Below are 16,445 nucleotides of genomic sequence, written 5' to 3' on the forward strand. Positions count from 1 at the left end.
GAGATACGTATACAGGCAGTGCATAAATACAAATGTGGACATATATATATAGAAAAAAATACATACAAACTCAACTTTATGTATTCTTTGCATTTATACCTAAAGAGGAAAACATAAACATGCATAAAGAAAAGTAACTGACATTAAAGAAAAATATCTGACATTAACAGACTTCCAACTGAAGAAGCCAAACTTTAGTCTTGGTCCCATATGCTCTAAGAGTTTCAACATACAGTGTTCTAAGAGCTTTCCTGGCTAACTTCTATGCATAATAAATATACCACACTGTCCTTGCCTTTGAAAGCTTGCCTACAGTTTGCATGTGATTTGGCAAATCATGAAATCAGTTCAAAATTTGTTGGGAGGTTTTTTGGATGAAGGATGTCAGAAAGCTGTGGTAAAGCATCTACCTAAATAAACCAACAGCATTCTATCTCCTTGCAACTCATCAGTGTGGATATAGACATAGTATTTATTGCACTTGCTGATGTTCTGCAAGAACTGCTTTTGATTCTGGGAGTTCTTACACTGCTTTCCTCCTCTCATATAGAGCAGAAGGATGTTGATATTGGCAATAATTTGGCAGCTTTAGTATTAGCGTTATGCTGAACAGAATCCTTTCTCAAAGAGGCTTAATACTTTTACTTTTCATTTGATATAAAGTGTATTATCTTAATTGCAAAATGTATTTTACTCTCTGAAATCTCTAATGACATTCTTCCGAAAAGCAAAAAGACAAACTCCTGGCTGTGGTATTACCAAAACAGTTGTCTTTGTTTGCCAGGTACTTACATTTCAGAATAACTACTACCTCCTAATATTTCCTCATGTTCTCATGGTTTTTTTAGAGAATTTACTGGTTTTTTTTAATAATTTCAAACTTTACAGGATACTTTGCATATTTCTTTGATTTTTAAAACACAAATGCATTCTAAAGTGAGTTTGAAGAAATTGAGTATTCCTTTTTTCTTACCATACAGTGGAAATAAACTACATATTCAAATCAAGTATAAGGAAAAGATTAAAGAAAAGCAACAGCAAATAACAGTGAAGGTACTTGAAACAATTAATGAAGGTTAAAATATGCAAATCATGGTAAGCACCATATGGTAAACTATTCTTGTGTGTATAGACTTGAAATGGCTCCCTACAGTTGTAAAATAAGTTTTATTCCTGCACTGCAGATGGAATGAACTACTTAAATAACCTAGTAAGAAAGGCAATGTCCATTTTTACAAAAAAGAAAAAAAGTGCTATTATCGATTAAGCTAGAAAATGAACTTTTGATTGAAAATGTTCTGGTTTCTATTAAATTAAATCATAGCAGAATAAGATTTTCTAAGAGTTGAGCTATATAAGCTTTAATTATCAGCTAGTGAGATATATAGGAAATCTTATGGAAAAGTGTTTGTATTAATTCCTGCATTAAAAGAAGAATTATAATTTACATGTCAAGTGGCACTGCATTTACGATTTTCAATAAGAATATTATAACTGACCACAGCCTTACTGCTTCCCAAAATGAGCAAGAGCCCAGAGAGTAAAGAAGCTTATTTAGGGACTACTTTAATGCGTTTTATATCAGACATGCACATATGATAGTTAATGGCTTAGCATGCTAAGGTTTTTATCAATAACACATATCCAACTACTATTAATGCATGTTATATTAATATATATATATATCCAGATTTCATAAATGAGTATTTTTCTTACAACATTACTCATGCATCCTTACAGCCAAACAAGAAGCTCCACTGTTTCTAGCAAAATGGAAAACTGAAATGAGAAAGGCAGAATAATCAGCTGCTACAGTGACTCTGCAGTTGAGGGTGATGATTTCTCCTTAAGCAAGCAAAAATTACTAGCGAAGCGCCGGCAATGTAAAGCTAGATACCATTGTATCCAATTGCAACAAGGCCTATTTACAAGTATTGTAAACTGAGGAAATACGATTCTTAAGGCACCCTTCAATTATGTATATCTTTATACAGAAGAAAACATGCTTCATAAAACACCTGTAGCATAATAAACCAGTACCCCCTACACATACATATGTGAAGCACGATCAAAACAAACAGCAACCTTCTCTTTGGCATTCATGATTCTTTACCTTATTGGTTGTCTTAATTCCTATAAAGGTTTGCCCCAGTGGTACAGGTCGGAAACGGCCATCAAAGTAGAATAGTCCAATGCAGGGATTGACATGTAGAAATGTAGCAACATCAAGATAATTGGGTAATGTAGCTGAAAGGCCCAAAATCCTAATCATACTTTGTGTAGATTCAACCTATTAAAAAACAGAAAACCTGTAAATGATCCAAGTGTTATAAGCCAAGAAATCAAGCACAGAGTTTTAAAACGTCCCTTATAAAACAGTAATGTGAAAGAAGCATTTAATATTTTCTACAGAAGGTGAACAATAGATGTGAGTTAGTGATTACCCTCTATTGAAGAAACCAGAGCACTCTGCAATTCCATCAGATCTTGCTTATTCATCTTTCTATTTTATTGTACTTTTTGCCCTCCAAAAGGTTAGCAGTCATTAATTGACATGAAGGAACAATAGCAGTAAAACTGGCTTTGTTAAGAAGGGATAGTCCAATTTATAGGCAAAACTAGGACAGATAATTTGGTATCATTTCTTCCTTAGTCCAAATCACACCACAATTCTGAAAAGAAAGAAGAATGTAATTCATATCATTCCTCGGTCTTGGCTTTTGCTTAGACCTTTCCACAACTCTCTTAGGCAATCTATTCTAGCTCATTACTATGTGCATTTCTCCAGTATGTAGCAGTACTTCTGCAGAGTTTAAGATATTTAAATACCAAGAAGTTGCTCTGCAACAGACATTTTTTCTATCCTTTTTTTTTTTTAAATGCCCCAAGTGTTTGCATTACATGCCTTCCCATCCAATAAGGGACAGAAATGGTGCTTTACAATGAAATACTCTGTTCCGTATAAAAGCTTGCATATTACATGTATTTCCAGGCAATTTTCAAAAAGAATGAAACCAGCCAAAAGACTTGAATGAGGAAAGTAAGCAAGAATTTTCCCATTTCCTTCTGGAATACTAAGAGCCATGTAGGCTGTCTCACAACTTTCTTACTAGCACAATTATTTAGAAGCAAAGTTCACAGTAATTTTCCTCAAAAGGCTTTTTATACACTATAACTGAAGCCATATATGAGGTTCTCAGCTTGTCTCAAATGCGTGAATGTCTCATGATGAGTAAGGCTGGAAACTTCTACCTGCCTAAGTCCTGTTCAAAACAATATGAGGTTTTACTTAGAATACAGGTGTTTGAGTTAAAGTGAAAGGAAGTGCCATGTAATTAAAAACAGATGAATTAAAAGTTTTCAAAAAAGATGATTAAAAAGTATATGAAGAGCATTCTCAAGGAAGATAAAATACACCATACCATAACACAGACCTGGCGAATAACAAGCACACCAAAATAATAAATCGCAAAAGAAACCACCCCCCACAACTCCACAGACATCAAGCAGGCAAAGTAAACCACTACGTTGCCTGGTAATGGACATGTCCCCTGGCAAAAATTTGGTGTGGACGCAACCAACTAAACGACACGGAAAACCTGGTGATTGACCCTTTTGCACTTATACAAAGAGAGCTTTGCAAAGGAAACACCATGTACAATAAAATCTTATATGTAAACATAAATTTTGAGCTGACTGGGACAAATGAGAGATTTCATTTTCAAAAGTCTTCCATCTGCAGAGGGAACAAAAGCAGCATTCACCTTTAAGAGTACAAAAAAGCATTATCATTTCTTATACATCTTTTTATAGCTGGATTATGTGATGACCTAAGGGCTACAGTCAACCTCAACCACACACTTTTGAGGGGGTTTTTGTTGTTGTTGGTTTTTTTTTTTTTTTTTGGGGGGGGGGGAGGTGGGGGGAGCAAAGTGGGTGGTTTTATTTTTTGTTTGTTTGGGTTTGGTTTGGTTTTGGCTCTGTCCCCTGGAGCACCATCTCCTTCTGCACTGACCTTGGTGTCTGCGGGGTTGTTTCTCACATGTTTTTCTTCACTCCTATCTCTCTCAACTGCTGCACAGTGTTCTTACCCTTTCTTAAATATGCTTTTACAGAGGCACCACCACCTTGGCTGCGGGGCTCAGCCGTGCTCTACGGTGGGTCCGTTGGAGCCGGCTGGAACCGGCTGTGTCCCGCATGGGGCGGCCCGGGCCTCTCCTCACAGAGGCCGCCCTGCAGCCTCCCACTACCAGCACCTGGCACCTGCACCCAGTACAAAAGTTTAATTTACTTAATGTTTATATACTATTTTTTTTATACTTGAATCTGTAAAAACAGTAACCACTTGCTGACATATTTATCCTGTACTTTGTTCACAATCACCTGATAATAAGTACAAAAATCTGGAAGTGTAACTGAGCTCCAATCTGGAAAATATTATTTGATTTTGCTAAATTCAATAACAATTTTTTCCAAATCTCCTAAGAGCCTGAAAGCACTAGTTTGAAAATGTGCTCAGTTCCATCTGAAGGTAGGAAAGCATTTCAAGTATTTAAACAATTAACAAGAAATCTGCTTAATAACCATGGAAGTATGAATTTTTACAGCAATTAACTGTAAGCTGTTTGTTCAGAGTTTTCTTTCAAAATACAAACAATGCTTAGAGAACGGTTACAGTTTACTGAGACCTGCCACTTTCAAAACCTTTGCAAAAAGAAGCCATTTAACTTCACTAATCTGGCAGTTGGCCCTGGAGTTAAGGCGCTGATTGAAAACCCTGAATTACAACTCCACATGAAAACCACAGCAGACAGTTAACACAAGCAAGTAATTAAAATTACGAATATGCATAGCACATTTTAAAACAAAGTATATTTTTATATATTATATATTATACTTTACATATATTTCTGCATACATACATACTGCCTACATAATTTTTTCAATTTATAAATCTAAAATTTACAAATCATTTGGACAATTAATTTTCTATTTATACCAAGCCACAAAAATCAAGTCAGAGTGCTATAAGAAATCAGGCAATAATGTCTTTTGCTCTATAGTAACATTTTGTTAGTCTTCATAATTAAAGACTATTAAACTCTAAATCATTCCATCAATATCTTTGACTTCTTTCAAGGCCATCCAAACAAAAAAAAAATCTTTATTTTTTACTATACTTTTATATTCACTTAGCAACACAAAATATCAATAATTATTATATATATATAAAAAAAAATCAAGAAGCAAAAAGAGGTACATTTACCCTAAAAGACAAAATGTATCACAATAATTCTCCCAATTACTTTATGCTCACATCAAACTCAAACCCTACGTGTCTGCACATCATCACATACACATACAGAATGACTTTTGTTTATTCTTTTAATTATACACAGCCATATACAAACAGCAGTGACTAAAACTGTGTTAAACGTTAGAAAAACAAAATTACCTGAATATGCAACCGTAACACGATTTATTTTTGCATTTTCTCTGTGATTATAATTCACTTTCAATTATTTATCTATTATTCATCTATCCAAGCACTATAGAGACTTAATTTTTCATAACGGTTTTTAGAATTCTAACATATTTTTAGAACAGAATTCACTGCATACATTTTTAAACTACTTTTCTGACTTTCCCTTTAAGAGCAAGCATTAATACATTTTGCTCTCAGATACTTCTAAAGAAAAGTAAGTCTTGAAAGTGTACAGATGTCCTTTGTAAATACAGTCCATTCAAACCTTAATATTTTTCATGTGCTGGATCACTTATTATTTGGTCCTAGAAGTCCCAATTAAGAGATTGTGCCTTCATATACAAGACACTAGGAACACATAGTGTATTCCTGAAATTGCAGTAAAAATTACTGAAAAGACATTTTGGATGACAAAGTTTTCTGTTTACATTCCCTATCACTGGCTGGTGGTAAGCAGCTAAGTGCGTTTTCTTCACTACTGGCACACAATCTCAAACATTTTAATCCTCATATGTGTTTAATTATCTCAGTAAAAATATAAGCACCATTTGGAACTTACAAGGCCTTATTTGGAAAACTGAACTGTCACAGTATTTGCACATCATGTTCTTCAAAAGCTTTCCTATATTTTATTGATTTGCTATTACATGAAGAAATAAAATTGCCATAACTATATTTAAGTGACATATCTAATTAGTATATCTAATTCAGAAGCATTCACGATGGCATGTAGAGAATTGACAGCATGTTCACCATGTACGTTCTCAGAACACGATTATCACACCATGAAATTCCACGTGTACAGAAAAAATAAACAGAAGATAGCTATCCAGCACCGATTTCCACACTCAAGCATCATCTGCGTTTACACTGTAAATGATAAAGGATCAGGTATGGGAAGTGCCTCTCTGGATTGTAAATTGAGCACAGCAGGATCATTTTCTTCCTAATAGGTTTTAAGATTTGCATATCATCTCATTACATTACAGCCGCCACTTGAGAGCATACAGAGCATGCACAGAGATACTTTTTTATCTGACTTCTAAAGTTCTTCCTGAACTTTGTGATCTTGGCAGTCTTCCCATCTCCATGTATTAAAATATCACATTCACAGAATGAATTACAATCAAGCTGGAAAGCATATCCATGATTGTTCAACTCGAGCACAGAATTAAGTGAAGCAGACAAGTTTACATATTCTAATCTTTGAAGAATTGTCCACTGGTTAGAAATTAATCTGATATTCAGATGACCCAGGATCACTTCAACATACCCTCTACAGTCAGTCTGTATGCCCTTCAGATGTACACTAAAGACAAGATACACAGAAAATTAGACACAAGTGTTTCTTAGTTTTTAGTCTAGATGTTCAAGAAGATGAATTCTTAACATAGGTTCCTGAGTTCCCTGATCAACAGTGGTAAGAATGAAGTACTGCGTACAGGGATTCACATTAGTTATGAGTTAGATACCACCCTGCCCTGAGAATGTCTCTAAGTCTCAGCCTCTCACAAGATCTATGTTTTTCACATTATCCAAAAAAAAGGAGAAAAAGAAAGGAAAAAAAGGAGGAATTCTTAGAATATTTTTTTTTTAAATAATTAAAGGTGTTTCAAAATGACTAAGAAGGAAGTTTGTTAAAATGTTTCACCAGTGTTTACTTGTTTATTGATATCTAGTTTACTGTCTAATGAAAGAATTAAGTTGCCAATCAGTCCTCATAGGTGGTAATTTCCTAGTTTTAGGAACAAAAATGAAAAAACCAGTAAAACTGCAAAATCAAAGGTACATATTAAAAATGCAGTTACTAATACTGTTTTGAAGATTCTACATAGGATATCTACAACACAAATGCTCTGCACAGAATGCATTTGTTACTAGGCAACCATCTAGTTAAGTAATTTTATAAATGAGTTTTACTCTGCTTCCAATGAACCCTGAAAATACTGTGATCTCAGTCCTCCATTTAGAACATATTTAAAAATCTAGAAGTAGTGAAAAAATGTAACCATGCAGAAAGCACTATTAGAAGCCATATTGTTCTCCCTCAGCTAAATATTAAGTATGCAATACTTTGCCTTAAGAAATTACATTTTGAATATACCTATTAAGAGATTTCTATGCCCTGCAAAGTGCCATGTCAGTTTTTCTTGAATGACAGAATGCCTTTTCATGCTATGCTTACTGTTTTGTTCCCAAACTAAGAAACAAAAAGAAATATGAACCCTTCTACAAATCAGCTTAACTGCTTTACCATATTATGAAAGAACATAAAACATATGACAATCACTATTACCTTTTAAACTCCATGGATATATCATGAAAATGGAAGAATGTTCACACATCAAGAATAAAAAAATGACATGCAGAATGACTTCCTGACATCACTTGCATGCAAAGTAACAGAAAAGCTTCTGAAGATTAATTCAAATATCCGATACATAACATTTTCCAAATGGAGTTTAGGTTTTGTTTTAAAAAAGTATGTTGTTTTAAAAAAGTCATTTTTACACAACTACAAGGTTGCCAGAAAAGACAACAAGATAGGTCTAGACTCATGTAAGGCATTAGACATACGGCTGCACAACATACTGTTTAAAAATAACATCACAGCATAGCGAAAAAAAAGTATTAAATTTATCACAAGCTGATGAACTGACAGATTTTAAAGAGAATGTATAATTGAAAAACAGCAATTAAAAAGGTTTTCCTCTAATTGCTTTCTAAGCCCGACTCTATTCAATAATTTTATCCACGATATGCAGTAAATAAAAAATAACTGGTGACAAGAAGAGCAGGTGATTGGCAGAATTAATATAACTGATGTGTGTGTCAGCCATACAGATAAATCTAGGTTGATGGTCCCATTCAAACTAAGTTTCTTTTAATTTAGCTCATTCTAAAACAGGCCACAGCTGCAAAACGAGACACTATTCTCAGGAAACATTCTAATAGCAACAAGTGAATCCTGCAGCAACTATAAAGAGGTTTGTCTGAGGACTTAGTGAACAAGCATCTGAATGCAATCTCTGAAGATTATGTGTTAGCAAATTAAGTACATGCAATTTTTAGAGGTAAAAAAAGGACAGAACTGAGTAATAGGAGGAAAATGCTGTAAAAATACATATTGCAAATATAAGAAAGCTCAGCGAAAAAAGCCCCACAACACTTATAGTTGGAAACCAAAAAATTATTGTAGAAGTAATTTCAGTAAGCTTGTTTGGCTTATTCTGTAAAAGAAGATGCTGAGAAACTTGATCAGCCCATATAAGGAACATCAAAGGGAGAAAAGACTAACAGCAGTCACTCAAGATGAGAAATTAACCAAATGAAATGCCAATGTCATTATTTACTGATGCATTCTAGTCCCAAAAGACACATATAGGAACTACAGTGGGCTATCATTAGAAAAAAGATATATAGATCTAATCAGCTGTTTTTAGGTCATTAGCTATCAGCCTTGCTTTTTTTTTTTTTTTTTTTAAACTGCTCAGATTTTCTTCATCAAGAATGGGATCACAAGCACATAAAAATTCCTAATTTGATAACAATTAGGCATTTGGCTTTGGGTGAGAAACCTCTGAACTTGTTTGCTTCTGATTTCTAGTAAGGAGATAAAATAGGGAAACAAAGGGACAGAAAAAAGGAGGTAGAGGAGATAATAAGGAACTAGAGATATTGAAAATGCATCCAGAGCAAGGAAAACTACATGACGCCTGAGAGGGAAAGTTTCTTAAATAAAGTGTCATGAGAAAAGAAAGCTCAGAAAGGAAACATGAGAATTTCCCGGGGAAAGAGAACTCCACCATCTCATGGTCACTGCAGCCAAGTTTGCCTTTGATTCACATCCTCAACGAGCCCCTCCTTGTTGGTGAGTATGAGGTACAGCAGGGCACCTCTCCTCCTTGGCTCCTCTACCGCCTGGAGGAGGAAGTTCTCAGTGCACTCCAGGAACCTCCTGGATTGCTTGTCCTGCTGTGGTGTCCCACCTATTATTTATCTAGCAACTTTGTTGATCTAATACAAAAACATAAAGCAATTGAAACTTAAATTTAAAGAATGAGACTGTGATGAGAACAATATTTGTGTGTCTAAGATGGGAGCTTTGGTTCCCCAAAATCTGAGAAATCTTCTACTATGGATTTTCTTCTATTTATCATTCACATAGTTGAGAGAAGGTATCAAAACTCACATATCACTCCAGTATAATATTCAGTATGCTTTTTGTGAAAAAATACCCGTAAGCAGCAAAGAAGTCATCACAATCTCTGAATAATTATGACAAAATAATTCAGTGTCCTTTAAAAGCGGTCAATTTTTTTATTTCAAGCTAATAAGCTTAGTAGATGTTACAGAAGTGTGGAAAGTTTGATTAAAAAGTTTAAGCATTTCAGTTTTACATCTGCATTATGCTCTAGACTAAAACTTTAGACATCAAAGCTATAAATTGGATTCAAAGAAGTTGTTTGATGTTATACCTACAGTATATAACAGAGCTCAAAGCAATTTTCCCACCAAAATGTTTAGCAAAGTCAATTTAAATCCCTTGCAAAAGCATTCTCTAAAATTTGAAAAGTGCAAACATGCACGAATATGCTGTTCATTCTGCTATGAGTAAAACTGTCAGCAATTCCAATATATATGCTCCTTCCAGGTTTTAAAAAAACCTGATTCTAAAAAATGCCGTAAGTTAAAAAGAACATGTTAAAGTCTTACAGTAAGTGGTGTGACTCAGTGTTCATCTGGGGGAAAGTACAACCATAATTCAGGTATTTTGAGGTACAAATTAGGACAGACCTGCTAACGCATCCGGATATTCCTGTTTTCAGAATACATTTGTATAGCTGTATTTGTACAGCATATGAATACAGATCTCAAAACATTCTTGTCTGGCACAGTTGTGGGCCCAAGTAGCTAGCTGAACACTCATTCTTAAAAAGACACCCCCCCAAAAAAAAAAAAAAATTTCCATTGTCTGCTTTTCTATTATCCACTATCTAAGCAAAACAATCCTCAAACACTCTAACAAAACAAGAGATGCTTTTTCTGTAAGCTAGGATAACAAGCCTTGCAAAATGTAAAAGGCACTACACTATACATCCTGACCTGCTTGGGAATCATGACATTGTCTCATAAGATAGTCTCATATACAAGCTAGGGAAGTATGATCCAGATGAAACTATAGGTACACACCATTATTAGAGTAGCTATTAGTGATCTATTGATAAGGCTGAAGTAGTATTCAAAGGAATTTATCACAGTTCTGTCCTCGAAGTGATACAAGAAATGACTGTTCCAGGTCAGACCAAAAATCCAACTACTTCAATACGCTGTCTCTCACAGTGGCCAAAAGGGACAGCACAGAAACGTCAATTATATTTGCCAGCATAGCCCCCGGTTACTATAGCCCCCAGTCTGATCTAGTGACTATTAATCTGCAATGGATTTTTCTTTGAATTACTTGTCTAATCACTTTCTGAATCCCTCCACTACAAATTAGGAAAAACTAGTCAATATTTCTGATGCCTTAAAGCAGTGTACAAATCAGGTAAGTGATTTCAGCAACCACTGCGGTGGTGCAATAGACAATAAGGATATTTTAGATTTATGTCAATCTTTTTTTTGTTTTGTTTTTTGTTTTGTTTTTTAAGAACTGAATAATTATTCTTATCTCCTGTGTGTGTGAATATTGAATGAGTATGATGTTTCTACAGCTATCAATGAAAAATATGTTCTAGAACTACTTTCAGAAGGGCTGGAGGGGAGCTTAATGTTTCATACAGAATCATCGAAGTCAGAATGACATTCTCCAGGGATGGGCTGAATATCCTGGGTTTAGTTCCTGCTCCAGGGACATTTATGAATTTGTATCAAAATGCAGAAAACAGAACTATGAGCAGGGAACAGAACCAAAGAAATATAACCAAATATTTTTTCTTTGCAAAATATCATTAAAACAACATTAGGTGTGGTATTTTTACACTTAAGACATCTGTAATAGTATTTTCACTAAACTCCAGTGAAATACTTCTGAAATTGGAAAATTTATGTTATCTTTTTTAGTGATCAAAGAGAAGTTCCAGTAATTTCATAATTAATTACGGATGTATACTGTAAACTCCATAGAGCTATGCTTGCAGGCTCAGATGCTGCAGTATAACATTTCAGTGCAATTTTTAAAACTAACCCTCTTATTATTTGTTTCCATATTAAAAAGCTAAAACACTTGTACAAAACATCTCCTGTTTCTTTGTCCCCAAGCTTTCTGGGAGGCTTGCAATTCAAAATATTTTTGTCTGGAATTGTTTTCTACTGCATAATTCTAAATATTTCTACAAGTAGAAAATACAAACATCTGTTTAACTGTGGGGGGTTTTTAGTGTATTTTTACACTGTAAATTTTCCCTCTCCTCAGCTACCTTGTAAAGATTCATAGTGGCCTCCAATACTGCCTTTCTTATCAACTTAGAATAAATAAGATCTTCGGAAAGGTGGTGAGATAGTTAATGTCAAGATTTGTGTTTTGTATTTCTTCCCAACTGTCTCACTTAAGGAAGGGTTACAAATGAGTGGCTTCAATTCCAGATGAATTAAACTCCAACTTGGTAGGTAAAACAAACCCTGAAATCCTAGAAGATTAAAGCACCATAGAGAGCTCTTTTTTAAATGAGTGTTGAAGCAAGATACTTCTATATTACAATAAACGCACTAAGGGTAGGATTCAGTACCCAAGACATAATTGCCTCAGATTTTATACTCCTTAAGTTACCTGCCCAGGCTTGACAGACACAAAAGGAAAGGATCTATGGGAGATTTGTGTCCAAATGAAGCAGAAACAGGATGCCAAGCTGAATAATGTAGGGCAGATAAAATGGCTCTAGACATGTATTTTGGACAGCTGAAGCCTACCTTACAAGTCTCACAAAACTTCGCATTAAAAAATGAATGAGTCTTGCAGTCTGACATGAAGACAATGACCATCATGGTCACCGCTAAAAGCTGAGTTGCTTTAAAGACACCTAAGGAAAAAAAGGTAATCAAATCCATTTAAGAAAATACAATATCAAACAGGTTAAGCTTTAGTGCCCTTGAGGTAGTTTAAACTTTACAAAGCCCTACTCTCCATAAAAAAAATCCTTTCCAAGTTTAGCTTCTTCTAAGGCATTATTACTTATGTTGTTCTTTATACAGGAACTTTTACACTTTCTGTACTGGATTACGGCAGACAGCCATTTTATTCTGTTCTTAGAGGAGCTGGAATCAGATGATTCAGAAAGCCTTAACAAGGTTAGTGTAGCCTTACCAAGAAAAAAGCATCTTGAAAGCTAAAAGGCTTTAAACATTTAACATGCTACAAATAGAGCTATAACAATACCAACTGTGTTTATTTTTAATTTGTTACAGATTATTTGTATTAACATACTTTTGCTCTGCATGACCGAAAAAAAAAGAATGGCACTCTATCCTCTCCTTACCATTATTTATTTATCCTAATTCCATCCTTTTTATTCATCCCTAAATTCCACGTTTTATTTTTCTTGTAAATGCACATCTCACCATTGAGACCAATCTTATTTATTGCCTAACTCTCAATCCTTCTTTTGTACAAGATTTAAGAAAAAACCTCACACATTCATCCTTTTCTCCTTTTGCCATTTCAAATCTTGGTATTTAGAAAGTACCACTAAAGCAAGGGGGAAAAAAAAAAAAGGAGCAATTATGCTAAAGTAGAAATCACATAGTATTTTCTAGCAGTGCTGAAAGTTTTACCTAGATTTAAGACACTACTCTTCATTAAAAAAATTTTTCTCCTAGGAAAACTGCTAATTAAAAATCAGCATTCCTGGTAAGAAAATACTTTCAATTTTGGTTATGTTAAAATATTAACCTGATTATTATTTGTTTAAAAATGTTTAACTTTGCTGTTACTTGTACAGTAAGTAAATCAATATTAAGTAAATAAATCATAAGTAAAGAAATAGCTCTGTAATAAATTAGGCTTCCTAGGAATCTGATAGTTGATATAATACAGAAGAGAAGGTGTTTATACTTGTGGGATAACAAAGGTAGAAGACACAAATTTTTCTTCATTCTTAATACAGAACAGCTGTAAAATAAATTGTAAGCTGCCTAAGCATTTTTATTTCATTGTCCAAGCATTTCTCTTTTTACACTGAAATCTATGTATTCTTGACCAAAATAAATTTCTTTTGAAGATTTTTTCGCTCTTACCTGACGTAAAGTACGTGCTACTATACTTTCAAGTACTGGTCCTCTGTCTTCATGCAATAGATGAACTTCATCGAGAATCAAGAGTTTTACCAGCTGAGAGAGGGCTACATCACCAACACTTTTTCTTGTCACTACATCCCATTTCTCTGGAGTAGTCACAAGCATCTAGTAGAGCAGAAAAAAGAAATATTCAGCATTTACAAAAAAAAAATCCAGATTCAAATCTGTAAAACACCACTATTGTAATATACAGCAGAGTAAATGCAATGTAGAACTTAACAAAGCTATCTTAAGTTTTACCTACTTTATATATTTGAGGCAGACACAGTTTGCTAAATCTACGTGTGTTGGATGGCCATTTGTAGGATTCAGTATGGAAAACCATACGGAAAGATCAACTAATAACTTCAAGCTACTGTGTATCATTTGTATACATTTTCCACATTAAGACAATTAAGCAGCTATCCAGAATCAGCTCCTTATATAATCATGTACGTCATTTAATATATGTGTCCTACTAAAAATTATCTGTGATAAAATATTTCTAACCTTCACCACAGCACAGTAAACACCTAAGACCCCCCCTTATACCTAAGCTTGAGCTGATAGTTGGGGTTCAGTTCCTGAACCCAGTTCCCTTCCCAGTTCTCTATGAAATGCTTTCTCCCTAAGGCCTACTTTCAAGTTGTATATTTTGATATCTTGATCCTTGCACTGGCAAAACAGATAAAACAACTTCCATCAGTCCTGGAAAAGCTAACTTCCAAACTTTATTGTTTCAGGTAGATACATCTGTGGTAAGTCTCTATTATGGTGTCATTTCTTGTATGCTCTTGCAATGGCTTCTCTGTTTGCATAAATCCCTAAGTAACAGACTATCAAACAGACAAAAGTGAGGTACATTCAATCTCCCAACTGCCAAACAATTATAGTACCCTCCATTCCCCACAATGACAACATACTCAGCAGTCACCTCATGTGACCTTAACAGAAGAATTCAAGGAAGTAGCATTTTTAAATTTAAAATCAGACATAAAGTGGTCACTCTAAAGAAAGCATCTCACTCCTCCCCCCACCAAATTCTCAGCTTCTGTTTCAAATAGAAACAGAAATGCAGATTTCTCATATACTATACAACAAAACTAATTTCTTATTTAAGTGCCAACTGCTATGTATAAAACCTCCATAGAACTGAGTCTCACCCACTGAAATTCAGTAGTAACTTGCCTGCAAGTTATGACTGTGATTTAAGGGCAATTATTTATTGCCTATTCATAACAAATCTAATGAATCACTCTCTATCAAAGCTTACCCTACAGTCTCACTTATCTCACAAAAAAAGAACTTAGAACTATTAAAATAAAGATTACTCTGTAACTTTGCAGTTGAAAATCACTCAGAAAATAAAAAGTAAAATTCAGATTCTGTTGTTTCACAGGCCTCAATATAAAAGTTCAGAAATTGGGCAAATCTTGTTCATGTGATATCTAGAGCAAAATGAATGCTTTAATGAGTAAAAGACGACGGGGATTGTTTGATTATCTTGATTGAAATGAAACTTTTAAAAAAATTCAGCTACCAATCATTGAAAGATATTAAGAATTGGCAAAATAGGGAAACTTCTAACAGCTTTGATAAATAGGCATGATACTAAAAGAAAACACATCCCAGTGATCATGAACATGTAAGTAGTTAATGTTTATAAATATGCTTATCAACTTGTGACAGGATCTAGAGAACAGGACACTTGTTTTCTAAAATTCTACTGACATGAGCATATTCCAATCATCCTATAACAGGATAGATATAACAAGTGTTAGATAGATAAGCAAACTAGGTTTATGATAGAGCTTTTAAAATAGGAATTCTAAATTGCAAGAACTTCCTACTTCTATCAGTATAACTTCATTTGACAAATTATTAACTAAATTGCCAATTCCCCCCCCCCCCCAAACATGTGGGGTAGTTTCTTTGATTCTTTGACAAATTTTGATTCCAAGGTTATTTTAATACAAATTTTAGTATCAAGGCCTTTGACTCTTAAAGCAATGTTACATTCATATTTTTCCTCTCAATATTTTTCTATAATCCTACTTAAAGAAAAAAAGAACAAACAGTAATAAACAAACTTTAACGTTTAGTATTTGATGAACTCATGTTTCTCATCACAAATAAGAATTGAGTCTACAATCAGACAGGAAAACATGCATCTGATCCCTATCCATTCTATCCATAATAAACATGTTTTATGATTGGGCTTTCTCTTAACTTTAGATGTTCAGAAATAAAACACTAAGACAACACACAGTTCAACAGTTCAACCTTATAGATAATAATGCTTCTACAGCAAATATAATAGTAGTAAGTCCCTACAAAAGCTTACATACAACACAATTGTTTTCATCTAGTCAGCATTTGTTATATTCTAAGCAGCCATGGTAGAATACTAAAAAACCCAGAAATTAAAAGAGTTGACCGATCTCCAATTTGACCAGATAATGTAAACCCAACAGAACATGTGATTCATGCCATTTTCTTCTCAAACAAAATCTTATCTGTGAGAACACAACATACAAATAAGAAAAATGAAGATTGCTGCATTAGATCCCAGACTGACAAAAAAAGAAAACATCAAGACAGGTTAGGTGGCCTCCCAGTGTGGTGCTGTGAGGTATACAAATGGTACATATTAATGTTAGTACCAAACCCAGTTTCTTATCACAGAAAT

The 16,445-nt window shown here is 34.2% G+C and overlaps 1 protein-coding gene across 4 annotated transcripts in view; it reads right to left on the reverse strand.

The window, feature by feature from the left end:
• The window catches only part of ASCC3 (activating signal cointegrator 1 complex subunit 3), a 291,790-nt gene that overhangs the window by 163,863 nt on the left and 111,482 nt on the right, over positions 1-16,445 (reverse strand). For all 4 annotated transcript variants that reach the window (XM_072855573.1, XM_072855572.1, XM_072855574.1 and 1 more), the window contains 2 exons: positions 13,718-13,882; positions 2,114-2,290 (listed from right to left, as the gene is read on the reverse strand). In XM_072855573.1, the coding sequence (XP_072711674.1) occupies positions 2,114-2,290; positions 13,718-13,882 (342 nt within the window). The remainder of the gene's footprint in view (positions 1-2,113; positions 2,291-13,717; positions 13,883-16,445) is intronic.

The sequence above is a fragment of the Ciconia boyciana genome, chromosome 3 (genome assembly GCF_034638445.1).
Source record: "Ciconia boyciana chromosome 3, ASM3463844v1, whole genome shotgun sequence".
Classification (NCBI taxonomy): domain Eukaryota; kingdom Metazoa; phylum Chordata; class Aves; order Ciconiiformes; family Ciconiidae; genus Ciconia; species Ciconia boyciana.